We start from the raw sequence: 19422 nt of genomic DNA, 5'->3' as shown, positions 1-19422 counted from the left end.
CGCTACCGCAAGAAATCACCGACTCTCGCCACTAACAACAGCTTTACGAAATATGGTTTCCATCTGATGATTGTTAACCATCGAGATGTCCAGTGGATGAAGTAAAATGTGACTGACGGAGAATTATATACCTCGTCATGCCATAAAATTTCGAGAACGAATTAATAACAGTAGTGAAAAGTTAAGATACTGATTTTAATGCTTCAGGTGTTCTACATAGTCACGCAGCCCTCCCCAATCTTCTCCACACATACCCACACCTACCTGCACACCCACACCTACCTACAAAGCGCAGAACGCTTATACAGCCATATGAGACCGTGAGAAAAGCATTTCTTAGGGATATGGCTTAACTCACGTGCTACATTTGCACCTTCTTTGGTCGTGGAAAACATTGGAGACCCATTCTGCACATTGTCGTTTTATGGTAGGTTCGTGTTGATAACACCAAGTCTCGTCATCCATGATGATTTTTTTTCCGGAAAACTGTTGTCCGCGATTTTTATTTCAATCAATTCGCGGCCGGCGTCCACGCGTCGTTGTTTTTTGTTTCTGAGTCAAGGTTTTGCGTGACAAATTTTTCACACACGTTTGTCTTCTTCGAAACATTCTGGAGAATGTCTTGAACACGTGATTTAGTTATGTCCAGTTCGTTGCTCCATTGCGATTACTGAGACAACAACTTTGAGGCACTATGACCGCACGCACACTGTTTAACACTGCCTATTCACAACTGACTGGCTGGCCTTGGTGGCCGAGCGCGGTTCTAGGCGCCTCAGTCTGGAACCGCGCGATCGCTAAGGTCGCAGGTTCGAATCCTGCCTCGGACATGGATGTATGTAATGTCCTTAGGTTAGTTAGGTTTAAGTAGTTCTTAGTTCTTGGGGACTGATGGCCTCAGATGTTAAGTCCCATAGTGCTCAGAGCCATTTGAACCACACGCCGGCCGGAGTGGCCGTGCGGTTCTGGGCGCTACAGTCTGGAGCCGAGCGACCGCTAAGGTCGCAGGTTCGAATACTGCCTCGGGCATGGATGTGTGTGATGTCCTTAGGTTAGTTAAGTTTAATTAGTTCTAAGTTCTGGCGACTGATGACCTTAGAAGTTAAGTCGCATAGTGCTCAGAGCCATTTGAACCATTTTGTGAACCACAACTGACTGGTCGAATACACATCTGGTGTTCACAGACGTCAGTTTAGGTTGCTATCTTAATCACTGCGCTGACGTCGTCAATATGCCAGGAATAAAATCAGTCGCGAAACCTTTTGGACGGACGATGTATTTTTCCAGGCTGATGTTATCCATTTAGCCACCGAACTACAGCACGATACGAACAGATAGTTTCTAAAATTCGTATGCGTGCCCAAAAGTAATCTACACATGTAATGTTACAATATTAAAACAAAACGAGACAAATACAATTTATTATTATTGAGCTTATCACTTAGAAACGGGCGAAATTTGAAATTAATACACAGAGATCATAAATAACTTGATTTGGCTTAGCGAGCAGTGTGAAAGGTGTAGGGGTATGAAACGTGAGGTAGACAGAAAAATAGGCTGCCAAATTTGAGGGTAGTTGGGTGCAGCAGTGTTTGGGGAGAAGTACCGTACTTTGACGATAGATTACGGATTAGTCAGTAAGTATTTCAAAAATGTACCGCCAAATACGAATTAAGAGACATTTCCATTTTCCAGCTTAGGTGTAAGACGATCACAATAATTTATTTCACAGTATCGCGTTTTCAAGTGCTTACTCATATCCTCTCAATTTTACACAGTCGCCCTGTGTGAATGTATACAGTGTAAGTGAATCACGTACATTGTGTACATCCACACAGGGTAACCGTGTAAAATTACGTTTACACACGTGTGAGTACTTGAAACTGGCACTTCGTCGAAATCACCCGGTCGTGTAAAAAAAAAAAATAATTGAGATCGTCTTACAACCAAGATATTTTCGCTAGAAAGAGCAGAAATGAAATAATTAGCATCCCACTTAGACAACGAATTAATATCATTTAGTTCCAGTCCGATAGATGCAGAAAAAATATGGGTAAAGCTTAAACTGACGATAATCTGCAATCTGGAGAACTACTTGCCGAGTATGTGGATTAAGAACAGAAAAGAGTCACTGTGGTTTAGTAATAAAACCTGGTAAATGTTGAGGGAGCAGAGACTGTTGCACTCTCAGTTTAAAAAACAATGCGAATAAGACGACAAACAAAAGTTAGCAGAAATTCGTGCGTCCGTAAAAAGATCGATGCTCGAATCGTGCAACAACTACCAACGTCATATCTTAGAAAAAGGTCTTTCCGAGAACTCGAGGAAATACTCGCCCTACGTAAAATCCCTAAGCGGGTCGAAGGCTTCCATCCAATCACTGGTCGACTAGTCTCTTGTGGTAATAGAAGACAGCAAAAAGAAAGATGAAGTTTTAAATTTTGCGTTTAAGATACCGTAAGAATTCATTCACTTAGGAGGGCAGTACAAAAATATCGTCATTTGACCACACACAGTACCGTATGGCTGACAAAGTAATAGGCATTTCTGGCGTTAAGAAACGACTGAAAGAGATGAAAACGAGTAATTCGCCAAGTCCAAATGGAATCCCAGTTCGGTTTTACAAAGAGTGCTCTACAGCAATGGTCTCTTATTTAGCTTGCATTTGTCGTGAATCTCTCGCCCAGCACAAAGTCCCAAGCGGCTGGAAGAAAGCACTAGTGACTTCTGTGTATAAGAAGGGTAAGAGAACGGACCGCAATATTCTAAACATCGATTTGCTGCAGAATTCTTGAACATGTTCTCAGTTCGAATATAATAAACTGAGACAGAAAAACTCCTATCCACAAATCAGAACGGATTTAGAAAGCATCGCCCGTGTAAATCTCAGTTTGCCCTTTTGTCACATGATATACTGCGAACCACGTATGAAGAGCAATAGGCACATTCCATATGCCTAGATTTCGCGAAATCGTTTGACACGGAGCGCCACTGTAGACTGTTAATGAAGGTACGAACATACGGAAGAGGTTCCCACATATGTGAGTGGCTCTAAGACTTCTTAATGGAACGCGGTACGTTGTTCTCGACAACTAGCGTCCATAAGAGAAAAGGTTGTTCTCACGAGCGCCCCATCGACGTGTGATAGAACTATTCCTATTATCTACGAACATCAACGATCTGACAGGCTGTATAAGCAGCAGTCTGTGTCTATTTACTTATGACACTGTGGTGTATGGGAAGGTGTCGTCGTTGAGAGGCTGTGGTAGGATACGCATGAGTTATACAAAATTTGTATATGGTGTGATGGATTTGAACCATTTTTGTAAACACACGAGGGTGAGTCAAATGAAAACCTTTAATATTTTTTAAAATATTATTTATTGTGCAGAAGTGGTACAAAGCTGTATCACTTTTCAACATAATCCCCCCCCCACGTTCAATGCAAGTCCTCCAGCGCTTACAAAGTGCATAAATTCCTTTAGAAAAAAATTCTCTTGTTAGTGCTCGCAACCACTCTTGCAACGCGTGGCGTACCTCTTCATCAGAACGGAACTTTTTTCTTCCCATTGCGTCTTTGAGTGGTCCAAACATATGGAAATCACTTGGGGCAAGGTCTGTTGAGTATGGTGGATGAGAAAGACACTCAAAATGCAGGTCTGTTGCAACTGTTGTACGGGCAATGTGGGGGCCTTGCATTGTCATGTTGCAAAAGGACACCTGCTGACAGCAATCCACGTCGCTTTGATTTGATTGCAGATCGCAGAAGATTTTTTGGGAGATCTGCGTATGATGCACTGGCGACAGTGGTCCCTATAGGCATGTAACGCTCCAAAATGACGCCCTTTTCGTCCCAAAAGAGAGTCAGCATAACCTTCCCAGCTGATGGTTCGGCGCGAAACTTCTTTGGTTTTGGTGATGGCGCCCTTGCTCGCTCCTTCGTTTCCGGTTGGTGGAAGTGAACCCAGGTTTCTTCCCCAGTAAGGATTCGTGCAAGGAAGCCATCACCTTCTCGTTCAAAGCGCCGAAGAAGTACTTCACAAGCATCAACACGTCGTTCTCTCATTTCAGGAGTCAGCTGCCGTGGCACCCATCTAGCAGACACTTTGTGAAACTGGAGCACATCATGCACAATGCGGTGTGCTGATCCATGACTAATCTGTAAAAATACTGCAATGCCATTTAGTGTACTCGGGGGTTTTGTTTCACTATGGCTTCAACTGCTGCAATGTTCTGTGGTCTCAACTTGTTGTGTCTGACCTGGACGAGGAGCATCTTCCGCTGAAGTCACACCATTTGCGAACTTCCTACCCCATTCGTAGACTTGCTGCTGTGACAAACATGCATCACCGTACTGAAGCTTCGTTCGTCGATGAATTTCAGTAGGTTTCACAGATTCACTACGCAAAAACCGAATAACAGAACCTGTTCTTCCCTGGTGCAAGTCGCAAGTGGGGCGGCCATCTTTATACTGATACTGCTACGGTATGTGTGCATCTGCACTATGCTGCCACCTACAGGCCATTCTGCACGCTGTTAGTAGCACGCTTACCAACTTACAGAATAACGGCACGAAATTTCGATTTGTTATTACAAATTTAAGGTTTTTATTTGACTCACTCTCGTATAACCCATAGGAGTGGACTCCTCGCAAACCATAATTAAAGTATTGTTTTAAATATATTTACGTCATTTACCATCTATTCAAAACATTGACAGTTATATGATAGTTCACTAACGAGGTAATATGGACGTCACATCAGTCTAGAGATGAATACAATACAGGGTGAAAAGTATTTCAACCGACAAACTCTGAGAGATTGGAAGGGACATCAAAAGAACTATGTTTCCCTAATGCAATTTTTTCCTATGAGGATTATTTAAACCGGTGGAGGCCGTATTACGCTCTTCAGTTGCTAGAGGCCGTATTATGATCTTCGGTTGTTAGAGGGCGTATTACACTCTTCAGTTGTAGGCAACCGCTGTCCACCAGTGTAGTAGTGTATTGTCTCTGTTTACTGATCGAGTGATACACCAGGAGTGAGTACACTGGTATGGTTGGTACGTATTACATAGCGCACCACAACGGACGAGCTGCACAGCGGGTTTATCAATAACAATATCCTAATAGGCGTATCCCGCATCATACGACCTTTGCTGCTGTGTACCAACGTCTGCATGAGACCGGGTCATTTAGCAGATTACCTGGATAGGGACGCGCCGTACGGTAAGAACGCTGCAATTTGAGGAAGCTGTCTTGCAGCATGTGGAGCGGGATCCTTCAATCAGCCCTCGTGCAATTGCACGTAACGTGGGGACGAATCAGACGAATGTAAGAACAGTTCTTCGAGAGCAATTGTCACGTCCATTTCACTTACAGCGTGTCCACAACCTGGAACCAGTTGACTATCCACCCAGAGCACAGTTTTCGCAGTGGTACCTGGAACAGTGTGAAATGCATCCTACATTTCCACCCTCTATGTTGTTTAACGATGAAGCAACGTTCTGGCGTGATGGAGTCTCCAACATGCACAATTCGCATGTTTGGAGTCAGGACAACCCACATGCCACATTTACTAGCGCTCATCAAGTGCGGTTCTTCGTTAATGTGTGGGTCGGTGTTGTTGGGAACTGTTTATTTGGGCCGTATCTGCTACCTAGGCCATTAAATGGCAGGCACTATTACAATTTTCTCACCAGAGCATTGCCAGAATTGCTGGAAGACGTCCCGCTCCCTACAAGACAACGCATGTGGTTCCAACACGACGGGGCGTCGGCACATTTCAGACATCGTGTGCGTCGATTCCTGGACCGACCGTTCCAAGAAACGTGGATTGGCAGAGGTGGTCCTGTACTATGGCCTGCTCGATCGCCAGATATGTCCCCTCTGGACTTTCTTGTGAGGGAAGAGATGCGCAACCTTGCTCACGCAACTGCTGTTGCGACAGAAGAGGATCTGGTTGCCCGGAGAGTAGCAGCAGCAGGAATGATTCTGGATACTCCTGTGGTTTTTGCCCGTGTCAGACAGAACGTGATCCGACGGTGTAACCTTTGTTTACGTGTCAATGGAGGAATTTTTAAAAATCTACTTTAATTGAAATTGGGTTGTGTTAATGTGTTGTCTCTTGGTCATAAAAAATGGAAAAGTGTGTCTTGGTCAATTAATTTGCCGCCAGAGAAATCTTGCTCTACCGGTTTAAGGGGATACGGAATCACCTATCCCCGCAATGTTAATATATGCCTACTATAGGGAACATTTTCTCACAAACTACTGGAGACAGAGAGGTAAAAATTTTACTGTATGTGCATTCATATGTTACAACAATACTGAAACAACAGTTTATTGTCAAAGTATTTTCTTACAGAGATATTGTACATTTATTTTTAAGTAAATTTTTTCCATCGCTTTTTACTAGACTATCACCCCTAAGTCTTTTGTAAATCAAGTAATTAAAAAATCGTTGTTTCAGTATGTAATAGGGACCTATGTCACTACGTCATAAAAATTTCAGACTTCTAGGTTGACCAGTACCTGAGATAATGTTCCTAGATGAAGTAAATGTAAACTTACGGGAAACGGAGAAAGAAGATTAAAACATTCCTGATCCGTAGCTAATACCCTCTTCACAGTCTTCATAATCATCTTCAAGTCTTCTTTTGGCACCCCTCTGCACCTGTCTTGCTTTTTTCACTAATGTCTTGATTATATTATCAGCATGCCTTAGTCTGTGCTGATCTAAAAAGAACATAGCACGTACCGTATGGGAACCAACACACATACCCAACTTTTGAAGGACCTGGCATTTAGTTATATTTCCAAGATTGAAGGTTGCCACAGCATCATACACACCAAAATGTAGTGTATTAATTCCGACAAACACTGTTTTTGGGAGACGATGCCATATCACACTATTCAAGCACTCGTTGGGGTTCTGCGTTTTTCCGTGAAGACATTTCATCAGAAGACTTCTGTCAGCCAGATCTCTGAAAATGGGCTTTATTTCTGCCATGATGGCTGATGGTAGACTGTGGTGGTGAATGTATTTCTCTCCTGTTGTTAGTCCCCTATTGTATTTATACCAGCTGTTTTCACCTTTGGGGCACAAACCATGTTGTGGATGCTCATCCGTGGATGCGGTGTGGAAATATAAAGCCCATATAGCTCTCCTCATTTCTTCAAGATTGCCTGTATTTTGCCTGATTGGAAGGCCATAGCAGTTCTGAATGTGGTCTATTATGGAATCAGTCAATCTTCCTCTGCCATCCAAGGTTTTCCCATCATCTAGTTTTTTCCCTTTCATAACTGATTTTAAACTTCTCAGCCTGGCACCCATTCTCTTCTGCACATGTCCTATACATTCAAGTTTGCTTATATTTACACTGTTCCCATATGGTTTGCTTTCCAAAACTTCTTTGAATGCTTTAGAGTCACCATCTCCCAGATATTTGACATAGCGAACATTATACCACTGTGAAGAGCGATGAAAAATTTTCTTCACCCCAGCAACCTCCATGCCACCACTACTACCATAATAATTAGCAATACAGTCATCACTGTGTTCATTTTTCAGCCTGCCTGTGCACCTACAGTATTTAGACATTATTGCAACATCAATAACCTTGCCAGTATCAACACTAGTTGCTGTTACAACACCATTGTTGGAGGTGTGGCCCCTTTTCTGCCACGTGCCATCAAACGCCACTGTCAGGTCACGACTGCCGTCATTTTCTTCCACTGCTTCTTCCACAGCAACCTGCATTGACTTCTGTGCTACATCTTCAACTGCAGATCCTAGTACATAATTGTAAGCTTCAAACTTTGAAGGTGCACTTGGAAGATTTAGAACACCACATAGCATATCACCAGCTGCTTTGCCCTTACCAATTGCTCGCAATCCATAAACTAACCTAATATTTACACTATAAAGTTCAGTTTTCTTGTATCCATTATTTACAGTTACTGAAACCGAACTTGGAAACTTACAGCTGTATTTACAAACACTGCATATTAAATTAAACTGGGCAGCCAGGCCAACATGGGATTCTACTTTCAGAGAAACGTTTCCATGACATTTTTTGCAGCACAAACTGTTTTCAAGAGCTTCACACAATATATTCGTATCAATGAGTTCAAAAACTTCATTCCTTCTATCAAGTAAATTATATTTCTCTTCCAAATCTCTTAGTTTTTTATGAGAAGCACTGTTTTCATTTGGTGTAAGTTCGTTCGGCAAATCAGTAATAAGTGGATTCACATTTTCCAACAGTGATGATGATGAACTGCTTTGCTTTGCTAATGAATCATTATTTCTTTTCTTTTGCCAGTTCACACGCTTTTTAAATACTTTTGCTTTAGCTCTAGGCATTTTCACTGCAAAAAATGAAGCACTAAATACGAAATAACTCAACAACAACTACTTTCTTATATCACACTGTTTACAAAACAGTCCCGCCACAAAGTCAAAGAGTAACTTGAGGAAACCAGAGAGAAACATTTTCGGGCAACTAGTGTATAAATAGTCGCTGGAAACCGGGATATTTGAATTCATGTCACTTTAAAGGTACTGCCAAAAAGTTCATGGTCAGCCACGAGAGACGTGTATAACTAAAGCGCAATACCCGATCTCACAAATATATAAAAATAAAATAGTTATAATTGTAGTAGAGCTATGTATGATACGTCATTTTAAAGAGGAAACATGGCAGAATATAATACGCCAATAAAAAAAAAATTCGATTTTTTAACCCAAAATCCGATTCCGTATCCCCTTAAATACTCCTCATAGGAAAAAATGACACTAGGGAAAAATATCAGTTCTGATGTCCGCTACAACCTCCCAGAGTTTGTCGGTTTAAATACTTTTCACCCTGTATAGTCACTTTCATATAAATGGCATGCACGTTAATACATGGTCTCACAAAAATTGTGGTCGCAGATACTTGACAATGGCGATGCACACCGAAACAGTTTGCTGTTAGTAAAGAGCAGCTATCCTGGCACATCTCTCTAATAACTTATTTGCAGGCCACGAGCAATTCTCATAACAAAGTCGACAGCCTGGGGCGGCCGCCCACTTACCACGTGGTACTCCTCGCCGGAGAGCTCGAGCAGCGTGGCGTTGGCCTCTGCCAGCGCGTGCAGCGGCTCCTCCTGCTGGTCCTCGGGCTGCGGCCTGCCTCCCGCCGCCCCCGCACCGCCCCCGCCGCCCTCGTCTGGAGTGATGACGCTCACGTTCACCAGCAGCCGCGGCGGCTCCAGCAGCACGCGGTTCACCTGGAATGAAACAGCACGCACTCACTGAGCTGTCCTTGCGCCGCGGAAGGAAATCAACCATGAGCTTTCAAAGAAACCACTCCGGAATTCCCTCAGAGGATTTAGGGAAACCACAGGAAACTCAAATCTGGAAAAATGGACGGGCATTTGTACCGCTGCCATACCGAATGGTTTAAATGGCTCCACGCACTATGGGACTTAACATCTGAGGTCATCAGTCCCCTAGACTTAGAACTACTTAGCCGGCCGGAGTGGCGGTTCTAGGCGCTACAGTCTGGAACCGCGCGACCGCTTCGGTCGCAAGTTCTTACCCTGCCTCGGGCATGGATGTGTGTGATGTCCTTAGGTTAGTTAGGTATAAGTAGTTCCAAGTTCTAGGGGACTGACGACCTCAGAAGTTAAGTCTCAGAGCCATTTGAACCATTAGAACTACTTAAACCTAACTAACCTAAGGACATTACACACATCCATGCCCGATGCAGGATTCGAACCAGCGACCGTAGCAGCAGCGCGGTTGTTGGCTGAAGCGCCTAGAACCATTCGTGGCATACCGAATACGACTCCATTTTCTAGCCACCTAGGCGTGGTTGTCACTGAAGGGATACGATACGTGATGTGACTCGTGATGTGATGGATATTGTCTTAGTTGAAGCGGGTTAACTGGTTTATGTTGGGATGACGGCCAAAGAACAACGATAAGATTCCATATCGTATCGCCACGTGGAACATGGAATGCTGGTTGCTTCACGCAACTGTATTTACCGTTAAACCATGAGGGTAATTTCAAGTCATCTGATGTGCCTTAAAAAAGCTGTTTTATGGTAATGAACAAGTTTGTATCTTACTCTGTAGTTAAGTTCGCATAAAAAACAAAAAAAAAGAACAACTTTTTCTCCACTATAAATCTTTATCATTCGATTTTGAGAAAACTGTTCAATTAAAGAAATTTATTAGGTTGAAAAAAAGTCAGCCAACCAGTTGCAAAACAAAAGGCTTATCAGTCACTGACCTAGGTATCGATATTTCTAAAAATATCTTCTTCAGAAAGAGTGGACCCTAAAAATGTATACAACCAGTTACAGAAATTATTTTTACAAACATGGAAATGAGATGAGCGTTTGGCGTCATTGGCAGGGAGGTCCCTCATGGGGCAGGTCCGGCCGCCTTGGTGCAGGTCTTATTACATTCGACGCCACATCGGGCGACCTGGGCGCCGGATGGGGATGAAATGATGATGAAGGCAACACAACACCCAGTCCCTGAGCGGAGAAAGTCCCCGACCCAGCCAGGAATCGAACCCGGGCCCCTTACGACGGCAGTCCGTCACACTGAACATTTTTTTAAAATCTCATTTTGTTCAATATTGTTCGTTGACTTTGTTCGTGGCGGACGTCCGATGACACTCGTTCAGGTTGTTCGTTGATCCGTTCACTCAGATTTTTTTTATTACAGGGGGTGGCTAAGCCCTCTGACCGAACACGTTGAGCTACCGTGCCGGCGCATTCAGCTATCAGCGCGGACTTTACAAACTTAACAAAATATTAATAGAAAAAATTTGTGAGATAAGCGTACTCACTTGTTAAATCACATACATGGTGGTACATTAGATTACCTGAAGCCGAGCGGCTCTTGTCATATATAAAACTGACAAAAACAAGAATTATCCATAGCCATGGCTTTAGATAGCAGCCAGATTACATTTAGCGTACTTCAGAATGAATGTCCACTGGTAGAGGCTCTTCTCAAATTATAACAGGAGTCACAGGATAAAATATTTACACAACTGTACATCATGCCAGCGACAAAGGCCAACTGTTACGATTATACAGGTTCAAGCGACGAGGAAAAATAGGGCAGCAGGGGGCGCTAAATACATGCGCGTACGAACTGTCTCTTGCTTGGGTTAAATAACGACATTTTACATTAAAGAGAGGATGAAATTTCCTCTACAAGGCTACTGTAAATGTAATAGATTTACTAGTATGCATTACATATAACATTACTAACACATTTGCTGACAGAGTAACACTGTACATAAATTCAGCGTGCAGGAGGAAGAGATATATCCACAAAGCATCACTGTTACAAATGCACGGGGAAAGTAGAGCAAATATTCTTGAACATATGAGCGTCCTCCACACCTCTCGGTGCCTTGATCCCCCTGATCCCCTGGGAGCTCCTTTCCTCTCAAACCCCCGCCCTGTGCCGCGCCTTCATAGCAAAATGTAAAGACATATGGCGCAGTTAATCATCTTTTCATACGGCTGTACAGATGTATTAATTCGTCCCAACTGTTGACACCCAGTGATTCAAATATGGACTTCGATTTAAAGCCATTGCACTTCCCCATGTGGCTTGGATTCGCTATGAGTGTTAACAAGGCACAGGGCCAATCACTTTGTGTGGAAGGTACTAAACATCCCGAACAACGGCGGACACTCGAGCTAGTGAAATATAAAACTGATACATAAAACCTGTCCATGTTATTATGGACTAACGCTGCTCTAGGAATGACCTTATGGAAACTTGTGCTGCTGATACTGGAGTCACACTGTATGTGTGAGTGTGTGTGTGTGTGTGTGTGTTGAGTGTGTTCGTCTGTTTGTTTGTTTGTGTTAGGCATTTGAATATCCAACATTGCCTAATAAAGGCGACGCGAATGGTGGCAGACTTGTAAAGTTGATCTCTCGATGTGCTCAGTGAGGAAGTTTGCTAATGAGCGAGGTGGCGGTTTAGCTCACAGGACTCGCATTCGGGAGGACAACAGTTAAAGCCTGCGTCCGGCCACCATGATTTAAGTTTTCCGTGATTTTCATATATCGCTTCAGGCAAATGTCGGGATGGTTCCTGTGAAAGAGCACGGTCGACTTCCTTTTCTAATCCGACGGGACCGATTAACTCGCTGTTTTATCCCCTTCCCCGAATCAACCAACCAACCATAATTTGGAAACGCGGTGTAGAATAATGATATCAACGCAGATGGAGTTCCTTCTCTAGATTGTCGCACAGATGGCAAAATGGTAGATACCGAAATAGATGACAGAGGGATAGAAAAACAATTAAAATCGCTCAAAAGGGAAAGGCCGCTGGACCTGATGGGATACCAGTTCGATTTTACAGAGAGTACGCGAGGGAACTTGCCCCCCTTCTTGCAGCGGTGTACTGTAGGTCTCTAGAAGAGCGTAGCGTTCCAAAAGATTGGAAAAGGGCACAGGTCATCCCCGTTTTCAAGAAGGGACGTGGAACAATGTGCAGAACTATAGACCCATATCTCTAACGTCTATCAGTTGTAGAATTTTGGAACACGTATTATGTTCGATTATAACGACTTTTCTGGAAACTTGAAATATACTCTGTAGGAATCAGCATGGGTTTCGAAAAAGACAATCGTGTGAAACCCAGCTCGCGCTATTCGTCCACGAGACTCAAAGGGCCATAGACACAGGTTCCCAGGTAGATGCCGTGTTTCTTGACTTACGCAAGGCGTTTGATACAGTTCCCCACAGTCGTTTAATGAACAAAGTAAGAGGATATGGAATATCAGACGAGTCGTGTGATTGGATTGAAGAGTTCCTCGATAACAGAACGCCGCATGTCATTCTCAATGGAGAAAAGTCTTCCGAAGTAAGAATGATTTCAGGTGTGCCGCAGGGGAGTGTCGTAGGACAGTTGCTATTCACAATATACGTAAATGATGTTGTGGATGACATCGGAAGTTCACTGAGTCTTTTTGCGGATGATGCTGTAGTATATCGAGAGGTTGTAATAATGGAAAATTGTACTGAAATGGAGGAGGATCTGCAACGAATTGTCGCATGGTGCAGGGAATGGCAATTGAATCTCAATGTAGACAAGTGTAATGTGCTACGAATACACAGTAAGAAAGATCTTTTATCATTCAGCTACAATATAGCAGGTCAGGAAATGGAAGTAGTTAATTCCATAAATTATCTGGGAGTAGGCATTAGGAGTGATTTAAAATGGAATGACAAAATAAAATTAATCGTCGGTAAAGCAGATGCCGGACTGAGATTCATTGGAAGGATGCTAAGGAAATGCAGTACGAAAACAAAGGAAGTAGGTTACAGTACACTTGTTCGCCCACTGCTTGAATACTGCTCACCGGTGTGGGATTCGTACCAGATGGGGTTGACAGAAGAGGTAGAGAAGATCATTTAGTAATCTCGAAAGCGTTACGGAGATGATAGAAAAATTCCAGTGGAAGACTGTGCAAGAGAGACGCTCAGTAGCTCGGTACGGGCTTTTGTTGAAGTTTCGAGAACGTACCTTCACCGAGGAGTCAAGCAGTATATTGCTCCCTTCTACGTATAACTCGCGAAGAGACCATGAGAGAGATTAGAGCCCAGACAGAGGCATACCGACAATCTTTCTTTCCACGAACAATACGAGACTGGAATAGAAGGGAGAACCGATAGAGGTACTGAAGGTACCCTCCGCCACACACCGTCAGGTGGCTTGCGGAGCATGGATGTAGATGTGGATGTAGATGTCTGACAGTCGGTGGTGGGCACTCACCTTGACGTTGTCGTACTCGAGGGAGAGCCTGGCGGCGAGGTTGAGCTTGAGGTACTTGGCGAAGTCGCTGCGGCGCAGCATGACGATTGTGGAGTTGCCGGCCAGCTGCAGCAGGTAGGAGCGCTGCGTGGTCGCCACCGCGGCGGCCGCCGGCTGCCCCTCCGTGCTGCCCGGGCCCAGCGAGTCCTCGTACTCCAGGCCGCCCAGCCTCTCCTCCTCCTCCTCCTCATCCTGCTGCTGGTCCCGCCCCTCCTCCTGGGAGCCGGCAGCAGTCTGCGGGTGGTGCTCCTGCTCCACCTGCCACGGTTAACCTAAAGTTATTCAACAGGAACAATACAGCCAAGATCTTAACCGATTCATGTCTCTACATTATTAACAACGTACAGGCGGACTGTAAAAGTCGTCTATATGTACATCATGCCCCACTTCAGGACAGGCATAGGGCAAAATGCACTCTTGTACTTAAACATATATAAATCTCCAAAAATATACAGCTAAAATAGTAAAACTTGAGTGAGAAGTGGCTGGCTCATGCTGTGCGTTGGATTAAACCTTGGTTATTATTCTGTGTTTAGCCTCCCGTGGTGATCGCTATTATGCTGTTATCCTCCCCTTCCGCGGGTGGCAGCAGCGGTGTCTATCGATGTTCGCACCTTGGACTGTCTTTGGCCTGGCACTCACAGTTTCTGGCTGGGCTGTGTGCGGGCAGTTGGTCGGTGGGCTTGGAGTAGCGAGGAAATCTCCACGGAGTGTGGTTTGGCCGGGCCCGCTGGCGGCCTCTATCCAGTGTCGGAGTGTGTGGTGCTCTTCCCATTGCTACGAGGTTCGTGGCTAACCGATCGTGGACATGAAAGCTGAGTTTTGACTTAATCTACCAGCAAGTCACGACTGTTCACATTGTGTCGTTTCGAGTTCGTTTTCAGCTGTTCGGATATTCCCGCCAGCAACGATGTGTGTTTTCAAGTTGGCAAATTTTAGTCACCCTCCGGTGGAGTTTAACTGTACTTGGTTATTCGAATTGCAGTGCACCAGCGGAATCTTCTACCTTGTGGCCGTTAACGTTCCGCTTACCCGCCCTGGCCGTTGACGAAAATTCAGGCAGTGTATTTTCCTCATCGTGTTGTGGCTGTCCAGCATGGTGTGTAGTTTCTCAGCTCAATGTATAATTGGTTGCGGGCGCCAATACCTTCTACATTGTTCCATTGAACTCCCTGTTGTGTGCTGGTCGGGTGAAGCGAAGGTTATCTCGTTCGTGGGTCCGTTGAATATCTGTCAGTTGGATTGTCGTCGGATCGACAATGCTTGGGCCGACTGCCTTCTCACCTAAGCGAGCGTTAGTGTTTGGATTCCAGGTCGACCCTCGGAACTTCTGAGCGCCCTTGGGTGTACTGCCTTTTCTATTTTCTTCTTGTTGTTTCTACTTGTATGGCTTCTAGCCGATTTTTAGATTGGGGTTGTTGTGCCCTTAAGGCGTCAGATGGTTTGGGCCTTCAGCCTAATTTAAGAACTGTTTTACACAAAGCCTTTGGCATTGTTGTACCTTCAGCCGATTTAGAATTTAAGTTGCTTGCTCTTCAAGTGTCAGATTCTTTGGGCTTTCAGTCTAATTAAGGAAATGTTTTAAGATAAGACTTTGCCTTTTAAATTTCTGATTTCGGTTGAGCTTTAAGTTATTGGCCTTCAGCTGTTTTTAAATTGAAGTGATCTTGACCTTAAGACATGAGACTGAAGGGCGCATTCAGACGCAAATTAAGTTCCAAAACTAAAGCTGTGTTTTTTTTTAAATTTTCTTGGCTTTTGTAATGTTCGATCAAATAAAAGGTTGTATGTTCGAGTGTAACTTACAGCCGCTTATTTTGGCCCTTTCACAACTTAAACTACCTGTCCTGTCCTGCGGGTTTAGCAGGGCGTCTCATTGAGAGTATTACACACATAAAAAATGTTTTGCATTACCCCAGTTCCTAGAACTCCTGAAGACAGACATTCACTGTGGATATTGTATCAGACACACAGTCCCTTTGACTGTTCATAGATGTCACTGAACCCGCCCGAAGATCAAAACAACCATGCATGAGCAGAGCCTATTAGACGGAGGAGGTCCGATAGCCGATCAGTTCCAGTGATTCCACCGAGAAAGAGGTGCATGGCTCGTGTTGTCTGTAGTTCAACCATGCCTAGACGGTCAATATCATGGTTCTATCACGTCCGCATTGTTACTTTCTGCCAGGAGGGGCTCTCAACAAGGGAACCGTCCAGGCGTCTCAGAGTGAACCAAAGTGATGTTGTTCGGACATGGAGCAAATACAGAGAGGCAGGAACTGTCGATGACTGTGGTGTCACCGCCAGACACCACACTTGCTAGGTGGTAGCCATTAAATCGGCCGCGGTCCATTAGTATACGTCGGACCGGCGTGTCGCCACTATCAGAGATTGCAGACCGAGCGCCGCCACATGGCAGGTCTAGAGAGACTTCCTAGCACTCGCCCCAGTTGTACAGCCGACTTTGCTAGCGATGGTTCACTGACAAAATACGCTCTCATTTGCCGAGACGATAGTTAGCATAGCCTTCAGCTAAGTCATTTGCTACGACCTAGCAAGGCGCCATTAGCAGCTGCTACTGATATTGTAAATAATGTACAGACAAGAGCTACGTTCAACATTAATGCATTAAAGTTAAGTATTCCACCATCTGCATCCGTTTTTCTAATTTCCTTGTCCTGTTCCAGACCTCACGCCAGCCTGCGTGAGCTAAAACGCGTGCCTTTCGGCTACCTCTAAATTTAGTGGGTTGGTCTCCTGCCAATCCACAACAATCACATGCCTCGATCAGGCCACCCAAGGGCTACTACTGCAGTGGATGACCGATGCCTACGGATTATGGCTCGGAGGAATCCTCACAGCAACGCAACCATGTTGAATAATGCTTTCCATGCAGCCAGAGGACATCGTGTTACAACCAAACCTGTGCGCAATAGGCTGCATGATGGGCAACTTCACTCTCGATGTCCACGGTGAGGTCCATCTTTGCAACCACGATACCATGCATCGCGGTACAGACGGGCCCAACAACATGCCAAATGGACCGCTCAGGAATGGCATCACGTTCTCTTCACCGGTGAGTGTCGCATATGCCTCCAATCAGACAATCGTCGGTGACGTTTTTGGAGGCAACCCTGTCAAGTTAAACGCCTTAGACACACTGTCCATCGAGTGCAGCAAGGTGGAGGTTCCCTGATGTTTTGGGGTGGCATTGTGTGGGGATGACGTATGCCGCTGGTAGTCATGGCAGGCGCCGTAACGGCTGTACGATACGTGAATGCTATCATCCGACTGATAGTGCAACCATATCGGCAGCCTACTGACGAGGCATTCGTGTTCATGGACGACAATTCGCGCCTCCATCGTGCACTTATTGTGAATGACTTCCTTCAGGATAACGACATCGCTCGACTAGGGTGGCCAGCAAGTTCTCCAGACATGAACCCTATCGCACATGCCTGGGATATATTGAAAAGGGTTGTTTATGGACGACGTGACCCACCAACCACCCTGAGGGATCTACGCAGAATCGCCGTTGAGGAGTGAGACAACCTGGACCAACAGTGCCTTGATGAACTTGTGGACAGTGTGCCGCGACGAATACAGGCATGCATCAAGACAAGTTGACGTGCTACTGGGTACTAGAGGTACCGGTGTGTGCAGCGTTTCTCGTTGCGACGGAATCTTCTCACGAAATTACAATCACCAACTTTCTCCTCTGAATGCGAAAATATTTTGTTGACACCGACCTACATGGGGCGGAACGATCACCACGATAAAATAATGGAAATCAGAGCTTGTACGGAAAGATATAGGTGTTCATTCTTTCCGTGTGCTATACGAGATAGGAATAATAGAAAATTGTGAAGGTGGTTCGATGAACCCTCTGCCAGGCACTTAAATGTGATTTGCAGAGTATCCATGTAGATGTAGATGTAAATGTAGGCAATGACAAACATTTCTCTGTGGACGCATTAACCGCCATGTCTCACAGTGGGATAAATGTATTAACAGTTATGGCGATTACTTTTCAAATACAGTCATGTTCAGGAAAACGGAACACATTGAACACCCAGATATAGGACGTTCATATTCACAGGACATGTACATTGGTATATTCTACAGAAGCGATTAGCGAGCCGGCCGAAGTGGCCGTGCGGTTAAAGGCGCTGCAGTCTAGAACCGCAAGACCGCTACGGTCGCAGGTTCGAATCCTGCCTCGGGCATGGATGTTTGTGATGTCCTTAGGTTAGTTAGGTTTAAGTAGTTCTAAGTTCTAGGGGACTAATGACCTCAGCAGTTGAGTCCCATAGTGCTCAGAGCCATTAGAAGCGATTAGCATTTGAACCACTTGGGCCTGAGGGTTCGAGGTCAACACGATATCGCGGCGCAACATCACCTACCAGTGAAAAGTGCCTGCTGCTCTTGTTGTCGCTATAAACCAAAAGTAATGGATCAGTGTGACTTGAGCAGACATGCAGGATGCCTTGTAGACGTATGCGCGATGCGTAGCTTCAAATCAATGTTTGAAAGAGGGCGCATTATTGGCATGAGAGGATGTGATACATTAATTCGGGAAAATGCTGCTCGCTTAGGACGAAGTGTTTCGGCAGTGCAACGGATATGTGCTGAATGGTTTACGGAAGTTCACAGAATACGACGACATAGGTCAGTTCGCGCCACTCAAAGAAGCCCCCCCTCCCTTCCCCCCCCCCCCCCCCCCCTCCTCGAGAAGATCGACACCTCATCCAAATGGCACTCCAGGACAGATACGCGTTCTTCTCGGCTCTGGCGCAACTGTGGAACAGTGTAACACATCGTACACTATCAGGGGTGACAGCCAGTAGCCGTTTATTACGGCATGTGTTACGTGCGCGGCGTCCACTTCTCCGCCCACCTTTGACGAATGTGCAGAAACATGCTAGACGGCAACGGTGTGTGGAACGAGTCACTGGTGATAGGTACGGCCCAAGACAAGTTTTCGGACGAATCCAGGATCGGTTTGTTTGAAAACGATGGCCGCATTTTGGTTCCCCGCAGGGCGGGGGGGGGGGGGGGGGGGGGGAGGGACAGGACAGTGAGCACGTTCGCACATGACATACAACGCTGACTCAAGGCCTCATGGTTTGCGGTACTATTGGGCACAACAGCAGATTACAGTTGGTGCGTCTCCAGGGTTCTGTGACCTATGTGACCTACGTGAATAATATCTTTAATATCTTGCCACCTGTAGACACATAATTTCAGCGCAACACCCCAGACGCCATTTTTTGGCAAGACAATGCACGACTGTATGTTGCTGCACGAACACGTGCCTTCTTGGTGTCACAGCATGTAAGCCCTTTGCTCTGACCCGCCAAATCACCATTATTGGCGCCAATCGAAAATGTGTGGGATATTGTGAAGCGATGGATGCAGCGCTGTTACCCAATGCCAACCAGGTGAAAGCAGTATGGATGGCTATACTACAGGACGCCATTCGCACCTTGTACGCGTCGATGACATGACGGATGGAACAAGTTGTCAGGGCCCATGGCGGACCCTGTGCGACAGGATACATACCGAACCGAGGT

The 19422-nt window shown here is 45.2% G+C and overlaps 1 protein-coding gene across 1 annotated transcript in view; it reads right to left on the bottom strand.

Annotated features, from left to right (window-relative positions):
• LOC126416890 (uncharacterized) overlaps nt 1-19422 on the bottom strand; it is a 391039-nt gene that overhangs the window by 6398 nt on the left and 365219 nt on the right. The window contains exons 4-5 of the mRNA XM_050084774.1: nt 13811-14107; nt 9080-9274 (exon numbers count right to left, since the gene is read on the bottom strand). Of these exons, the coding sequence (XP_049940731.1) occupies nt 9080-9274; nt 13811-14107 (492 nt within the window). The remainder of the gene's footprint in view (nt 1-9079; nt 9275-13810; nt 14108-19422) is intronic.

The sequence above is a fragment of the Schistocerca serialis genome, chromosome 8 (assembly GCF_023864345.2).
Source record: "Schistocerca serialis cubense isolate TAMUIC-IGC-003099 chromosome 8, iqSchSeri2.2, whole genome shotgun sequence".
Classification (NCBI taxonomy): Eukaryota; Metazoa; Arthropoda; class Insecta; order Orthoptera; family Acrididae; genus Schistocerca; species Schistocerca serialis.
Note: the sequence above shows the minus strand (reverse complement) of the source record. Positions and strands in the feature narration are given on the sequence as shown.